The 7916-nt window shown below is 44.2% G+C and overlaps 1 protein-coding gene across 1 annotated transcript in view; it reads right to left on the minus strand.

Annotated features, from left to right (window-relative positions):
- Window positions 1-4483: 4483 nt before the first annotated feature.
- GANC (glucosidase, alpha; neutral C) overlaps window positions 4484-7916 on the minus strand; it is a 26878-nt gene continuing 23445 nt past the window's right edge. Inside the window, exons 22-24 of the mRNA XM_009997990.1 lie at window positions 7041-7153; window positions 5442-5545; window positions 4484-4593 (exon numbers count right to left, since the gene is read on the minus strand). Coding sequence (XP_009996292.1) covers window positions 4484-4593; window positions 5442-5545; window positions 7041-7153 — 327 coding nt within the window. The remainder of the gene's footprint in view (window positions 4594-5441; window positions 5546-7040; window positions 7154-7916) is intronic.

Consider the following 7916-nt stretch of genomic DNA (forward strand, 5'->3'; position numbering starts at 1 on the left):
GGTGAGACGGGCTGGGCCTCGGGGGGGTTGAACATCGGCACTCCCCAGAGGGAGACAGGGAGGGAGGAGGGTTCCCCGGCCTTGCCGGTGACCACTCAGTTCAGCTGCTGCAGGGTTGTAGGGACCGTGTCAGGAAGCACGGGGAATGGGGTTCTTAGGGGCTTTGGCCTGCCTGTAGACGACAGCATAGTCCTCATCGTGTACAGTGGCCAGAACAGCCTCGCCTGGTTTCTGGGGAGCTGGCACAGCTCTGCCCAGTGAACCGGGCAGAGCTCCTCCCAGCCCGACAGCAGGCATGCTTAATGCCCGTTCCCTTGGTGCCGTGTTAGCCATCGTCTTCCTTGCAGCTGACAGAGCACCCGTGTTGGTTCTGCACAAGGCACAAGTAGAAGAGTGCCGTTGTAGAACCTTGGCTTCTCATGTTGCTCTACATTGCCTACAAAAACACCGTTTCCCTAACACTTGTTTCTCTGTCTTTTGTACCCACTGCAGGACTGCTGGCTGTAGGACAGGTTCACCCAAACCACTTCCTGCCTTACTCCTGCGTGTCCACCTCATCGCAGAACCAGAGTGCAGACCATGCCACAACATCGCAGGGTTCTTGCAGCTTGCTCCCAGGGCACCAGGCTCCTGCAGGAAACGGCGTCTTCCCTGTGCTCCGGAGCTGTGCAACCCCAGGCACATACACAGTCGTCCAGTCTGTTCCCTCCTTTCTGATGCTGGAGCGATGGCCTCAAGGTGCAGCCACTTCTCCTCCAAGCAGCCTCAGCTGTGCACCTCCAGTGCAGGGCTGGCCAGCCTGCAGCCCACCAGGTATGGAAACTAGGGTGATGCTACTAGAGCTCTGAGCAACTGTGGAAAAGTAGTAGACTAGCCCTTGGTCTCCTGTGTTCTCAGGGGAAGTTTGTCAAGGCAAAGATCAGTCAAAAGTATTGTGTAGACTATTTCCTTCTGCTCAGCCTGTTTTAATCGCTGAGGTTTTTTGTCTTGCTTAGTAGCTTCTTTATGTGGTGTTTTTTAATGCTCTGAAGCTGAGAAAGCACAGAAGTCTTGCCTCCTTTTGTTTGCCTCAAATGTTTCTGCTACAATTTCAGCCTCACCTCAGTGCTTTTATTCTTCAGAAGAGATTTTCAAGCAAGTTATTGTTGCCTTCCTTTTTTTTGTGGGTTTGTATTTTTCATCAGGTTTTTTGTGGTTGGTTGGTTTGTTTGTTTGTTTAATTTCCCTAAAACTTCTGAAACTCGGAGCTTAGTGACTCTTGGAAGAAGCGAAAGTTCAGTCATTATGGGGAGGGAATGACACGTTTCTGTGTCATTTCAAACGTTTCTGGGATTCCGTTTACTGTGTGGTTATGGCAACGTTTCCTCCAAGTAAGCAGCAGAGCTGTGCGTGCCAAACCCAAATCCTGCAAGTCTGCTGACTGTGTTGGAATTCTTGCAGCTGCTGCGCCCTGCGGTTCCCCAGCTGCCTGCACAGACCCTCTGACTGGCTGTGCTGGCCCTGCGGCTTCGCCGAGTGCCCAGAGCAGCTTTGTCCAGGTGGGTGAAGCCTCCTGCAACCAGGCGAGAGCCAGGGAGACTGTGTGAGTGAGCTGCAGGTCTGGGGAGCTGTGGAGGTACTGTCAGTCAGGTAGCCGGTTCTGGGACCTTGTTGCTGTGTGACCCAGACGGTGCTTTGTGGTCTGTGAAGGGAGCACAGGCGCTGCTGGACAAGACAGCCTCCACCTCCAGCTGGTCCTTACTGAGTCTGAGAGCATGGCTTGAAGGTTAGGAGCCATGAAGCTTCCTGGGGCTTGGAGGCCAGCTGCTGGGCTTCCACAGGACACACCTGCCCTGCAGAGCACGTGAAGGGGGTTGTTCTGATGTACCCCTCTATCCCGGTCCTACCAAGACAGGAAGTCTGGTCTGAACACGTGGCTATGCTTACACCTGCCAGGCCTTCAAGGGTCTGCAGAGGATGCCCTGCAGCAGTGCAGAGCCAAGGGGAAGTCACCTTCCTTTCCCTGCAGGGCAGAGAGAGGCCAGGAGGAAACAAGGGTGCCGAGTCAGGCAGTTACAGAAAAGCAAGGCAAAATAGGAGCCTTGCTTTTTGTTTTGTAAAGAAACCTGCTGTTCTAACTGAAAAGCGCAGACCAGCTTTTAAGGTTTTGGATACGTGGACACTTGAGTGGATTGCTCAGGTTCCTTTCCAAAGCCTTAAAGAGCCGCTACACATCCTGCCTCTGTCATTTTTTGATAGAAAAGTTCACTGTCTTCTTGCTTCCAGAGTCCACCAGCACAGTCACCTTGTGCAGGTGAATTTCCACCTTCTGACTGGCAGTGCCATACCCCTGATGAAAGCAAGGAGACAGAAGTAGATCTTGCAACAGTGTTTCAGCTGGCTGAGGAGATGTGTTCACCCCTCCTGGATGAACTGGTGAAAGTGGAGTCTGTGGTGAGCCAGTGTTAACTCCCCAGTCCAACAAAGTCAAGCCCTGCTGGAATCTCTGGCTCTCGGAGCTCTAGAGATATCAATTACCTTGGGAGCAGATCAAACAGTACCTTGTTCTCGGTTGCAGCCTTCTGAAGATCTTTGTGCTGCCCATGCCACAGTGTCTGCAGAAAGGGATGCTGCTGACCTACTGGTAAGTCACCTTCCTGTCTCTGCAGGACAGGCAATGAACAGAAGAAAACAAGCATGCCAAGAGTAAGGTGGTTACTGAAAAACACAGCAAAGTGTCATAGAGGCACAGACACCCTGTCAAGCTTTTGTCCCTAAAGCGATTACAGGAATGTATGGAGCGATCTTTGGGTTTATTTTGTCGTTTTTTTCTTTTAAGGAGAATAGCAGCCTTCTGTGTGAAGCAGTGACAGAAGAGAGCCCTGAGCCCATCAACCCTTCCATAGGAGAGAGGAAGTCAGAGGAATCAACCCCATGCAGGAAGAGAAGACATAGTTCACACAATGGCCAGTCCCCTGGTAAGGAGAGATTCTGCATTTTTTTAGAGATGAGAGAGGCAGCTGCTCTGATCACACTATTACAGAAAGAGGATATGAGAATGGTGGAGAGACTGCAGTGTAAGTGCCTCCTGGTGCCTCTCATGACAGGATTCTCCTTGTACCATGCCTTAATATGTTGGCCAGCATACACCCATAGGTGTGCTGGTGCTGACAATGGCCAGTTGGTCTCCACAGCAGCAAGTGCACATATGAATACCATATCCGGAAGAAAGGGAGCACTTTGCTTACAGCTGGTTTTGTTGTGGTTTTCAGACCAAGTCTTGCAGAATGAGCATAATTCCTATTCTGTACACAGCAGGCCTCCACTTCTCCAGTTCTAGTCTGCCTTTCAGGCTACTTTCGATAGTATGTTGATGGAAGTGTAACTGCTGTCTCTACTGCCAGGTGGAACATGCACAAGGGCTGATACTTACTCTGCGTTCCCTTTTCTTTCTAGATTTCCATCTGCAGGGAGACGTAGCCTGCAAGCAGAGGTGCTTTTGGGAGGAAGGAAGAGAGTGAGGAGCTGGTGACCAGAGATGGGCAGATGTGCGGCAGCTGCCAGCTGGACCATTTTGACTGTTTTGTTTGTTTTTCTTAAAAAAAAAACACCTGTTTTTTTGCCTTCCTGTTCACTTTGTAGGGTATTAGCTGCTCTGTTTCTTTCACCTTCCCTATTCCCTTTTCTCCCCACAAAGTTATTTGTCTTTTTAGTATTTTAAAATATTTGTAAGCAGGTCTTCAAAGTAGGCTTATAACTTGTAAAATATTATTCTATTTATATTTATAGTAGATACTAAGTTTTTAATAGCACTGCCGCAGTAGTTCTGTTAGGTACTATTACATCTTTATTCCCGTTTCTTTTAGATAGTGTTGGAAGGGTAACGGGACACATTCTGTTTTTATACTTAAATATTTTAATATACTTACTGTAAAAGGTTCTGGAGCTGGATCTCCTGCAATAACAAGATGGTTTTAACTCTATTTTTGTTAATCGGGACAGCGTGGGATTTGGTTTACCTCAAGGCTGTTCTTTTATATTCCTGCTTAGGCAGCAAGAAAATAAACTTTTATACTGACAGGTGTGTTGCCTTTTTATTTTATCCGTGGGTTAAATTCCAACTGATAGAGTACCAGGAAGTAAGGCTGTTCTCTCTTCTGGTTTTTGGTCTTCTCAAATACTACAGTCTCCAGATAGTGGAATGTCCAAATTCTTACCTTAACCTCCATGTTTAATGAGAACTTAACTTCTTACAGAAGCAGCAGACAGTATTTAGCTTTTTTCCCCAAAGACAGAATTCTAGTGCTATTACTTTTGCCTAATAGAGGTGCTGTCCATGTTTAAATCAGTGTTTTAAAAGAAAAAAAAAAAAGGAAATGTTAGTTTCTGTATTTGTAAAATAGATTCCTTGCTTTTACTGGATTCAAGTGAACAGCGTAAGTCCTTCCAATTTTTTTCCCCCTCAGCCTCTCAATTTAAATTCCCTGTGAAGCTGCTTCTTGTTTCAGCTGATGCGAATCTCCCAGTCAGCATCAACACTCAGGGCTAAATTTTCCAGCGTCAATGCAGAGGTCTTTGTATCATATTTGAAAATCACTTCTTTTTCTTTTCCATCTGAAAAGGACAAGAGAGTTTATAATGTAATTTAAGAAGAATCTTTCTGAAACAGTTACACATTACTTCCTCCAGTTTTTAATTCAGAATGTCCGTTCTGCCACTGATGGAAAGGATTGACTAGAATAGAAATAGTAGTCAAATGTGCCCAGACCTTTCAAACAATAGTACAGCAAACTAATGAAGTCTTCAAGGATTTTTATGAAAAAAAACCCACACCTTTGTTTCAGCATAGGTTTTCTTCCATGTACCCTAAAAGCCCTTGAGATTGACAGGTGGAGGCAGAGTCCCACATCCACACAGTTCACAAAGTGAAAGGATGTGCTTGGAAGGCAGTCACAAACAATAAATCCTGTCTGTAGATGCTACTGCCTATCCATATGGCATGCCTCACAACTTCTAGAGATCACCACATAGTCAGGAACTCCAGACACTTGGATGAGAAAGAACAGAAAGGTAATTCTGGTTTTGTCTACAAGTGTCCTGTTCTAGACTAGGCAGGCTTACAGATCTGAGCAAATGGTCCTTCATTTGAAATGCTGTCGCTGGTCACACTCGGTGCAGGACAAATTATCTGAACTTGTTAATTCTGATCCACTTTTACCAACGTATGGATTGCCCTACAATGCAGGTGTTCTTCAGTTCTGCCTGCAATATTGGTGGTGAGGAGCTGCTGGCTCCTTTCACTGAATTCTGTCCTTGATATCAAAAAAGCAGTAAAGAAAACTAAACAAAGATGCTCCCTATGCTGTAATGCTTCTGTCATAGAACTGTCAAGTTTGCCACTTGAACAGTAGCATAGCAACACAACTTGAAAAGCAGCAGTAAAACAGAAGTAATTTCATTACCCTTGGTGCAGGCTGTCACAAAAGTAGGTTGTTGTCCAAATCCCAGAACTACCACCCGTTCTACCACACATGTAGTGTGGTATTGTCCATTTTCATCTCTGCAGCTGAGAAAAGAAAATTAATATATACTAGTTTCTGTCCATCAGTAGGAGTTCAGAATGATACAGTGAAAGCCAGTCTCACACTGACAGTTCCCTATATTGGTTTCCTTCTCTCTATTTACCTTTCTCCTGAAAAAAATAAAACTTTTTCCCATGATCAGCTATTTTTTCACTGCATAGCAGATTTCACAAAATTAAAAAATGTTTGATAATTTTTGGCAAAGAAAGCTTGGTTTTGACAAACAGAATAGTTCTGGATTTTAACAAAATGGTAGTTAAAACTCCAAAGTATAAATGTAAAGCTAATTTTAACATTTTTCAAGTAAGATGTTTCAGTCTGAGGCACAACTACCTTTAATTCTGTAATTCATTTTTATTAAAAAGCTCTCAAAAACCTCAAACCAAAACAAAACTTTGCTTTTCAGAGTGAAAATAATTCATTTCAACTTCTCCCAACTTCTAGATTTGCTAGCAATTTAGCAACATAATTCTTTTCCATCCTGAATTGTTAAGCTTTTCAGATTTTGTATCCCAGATAGATATTGAAGCATACTTTTAACTACATTATCCATGATAGTCTACAGATTTGCTCTGTGTTAAATTTTGTAGTTTTAGGACTACCTCCTGTATATTTTTTTAACCCTGAAGGAATAAAGAAATGCCTGTAAAATCAACATTTATGCACTGCAAAGCTCTATGGGCAACACACCTCCATAGTACAAGTTTCATCATGACATATTTGGCACCTCATTCCTTACACGCAGCTATGGGTATTTTTGGCTTTTAGGTTGTTTCAGTTAACCTCTGCAGGTTGTGTCCCCTCATCTTTCAAGTACTTTTATTGTATATTTTACCATGCTAATATGTATCTGGTGCATTTGTTGATGACTTTAGAAGACTACAAGTAAAGGTGTTGGTAGTTCCCAGATGGAATCATAGAATATCTCAAGTTGGCAGTGAGCCACAAGGATTGAGTCCAACTCCCTGCTCCTAGCAGGACTACCTAAAACAAAATCACATGATTAAGAGCATTGTCCAGGCACTCCTTGAGCTCAGACAGGCTTGGTGCCATGACTACTTCCCTAGGAAGCCTGTTCCAGTGACTGACTGGACTCCCAGTGAAGATCTTAGAAATATATATATTAGAAAATATAAACACTACAAGTGCTGCCTTTTTGCAGTTCTCCCAGTTTTTTGTCTCTCCAATAGGCTATACTGTTGCTGATGACTTCCTTTGGATTTAAGTAAATCTGCAGAATCTCTAATTTGACATGACTGAAACAATATGAGACAACTCAGTATTTCATGTTTTGATGCCCTCAGACGTATACAGAACACTCTTCACCTCTGCAGTTTTATGATAGATTCCGCATGCTTGGGGACTTCATTAAGCAACAGATGAGACTAATACTTCTACGCTTGTAACAAGACCTCATGAACTAGAAAAGGCATTTCCAATGACAGTGTGTTAGTGGCTTTTGTCCATAATTGCTGTTACCTGGAAGAGAGAATGTTCTTGTGGAAAAAGAATTTCCGATACAGGAACTGCTTCTTGTGGAGATACTGAAATGAATGCCCATCATCTAGGTAGAGCTCACCTATTGCACAGGCCTGTGAAACACACCAGATGTAAAACATGTCAACAGTAGCTTCTACTGCCAGACAATGAAGCTAAAACTGTCTCACTATATGTTATGTTTCATAGTGAAGGATGTGTGTGTGTTTGGGTTTTTATAGGGACTTGTATTCTTGGAAGGCTCAGGGAATCCAGCTCTGAGTGTGCCTGAAGACTTAGACATCCTGGTTTTGTAAATGGATGTAGGTGCCACGTGTCACCTAATTTATTAGAAAAGACAGTTGTGGGAAGTTCTTTCTCAGTGTCCAATAGAAAGTTTTGGGCCTACTCATTCTCTGCTCCTTCCTCTAAGATACTAGAGGAGGGCTGAGAAAGGTCAGAAAAATGTTCTGCCTCTGCTATACTCAGGTATTCTCACTGTGGGGAACAGTCCCTCTTCTTTCCCTCTATATAAGACTAAACAACAAATGCCTTTCAAGTCAGCAAAACAGGAGTGATGCCTTTTCACTGATTCACTCAAGGACAGAATGAGCAGGCCTCTTGCCCTACCAGATAAGTGCATAGCAAAGAAGCAGCACAAGGGTCATAATAAGTGGCAGAGAAATAGACAATAGGTTAAAAACTGCCTCTAACAGAATATGTACCTGGCCAATGGTGATTGGCTAATTCAGACCGTGGTGCTTTCTGGAACAATGGTCTCTGATCCATAAAAAAGAGAGTAGGATCTGCTCTCTGTGGGTCTCTGCTCGCTCTCTCTGCCTGCCTGGGACAAGACCCCACTGCAGCACCTGAATCTGC

The sequence above is a fragment of the Chaetura pelagica genome, unplaced genomic scaffold, assembly GCF_000747805.2.
Source record: "Chaetura pelagica isolate M959 unplaced genomic scaffold, ChaPel_1.0 scaffold280, whole genome shotgun sequence".
NCBI classification, from domain to species: domain Eukaryota; kingdom Metazoa; phylum Chordata; class Aves; order Apodiformes; family Apodidae; genus Chaetura; species Chaetura pelagica.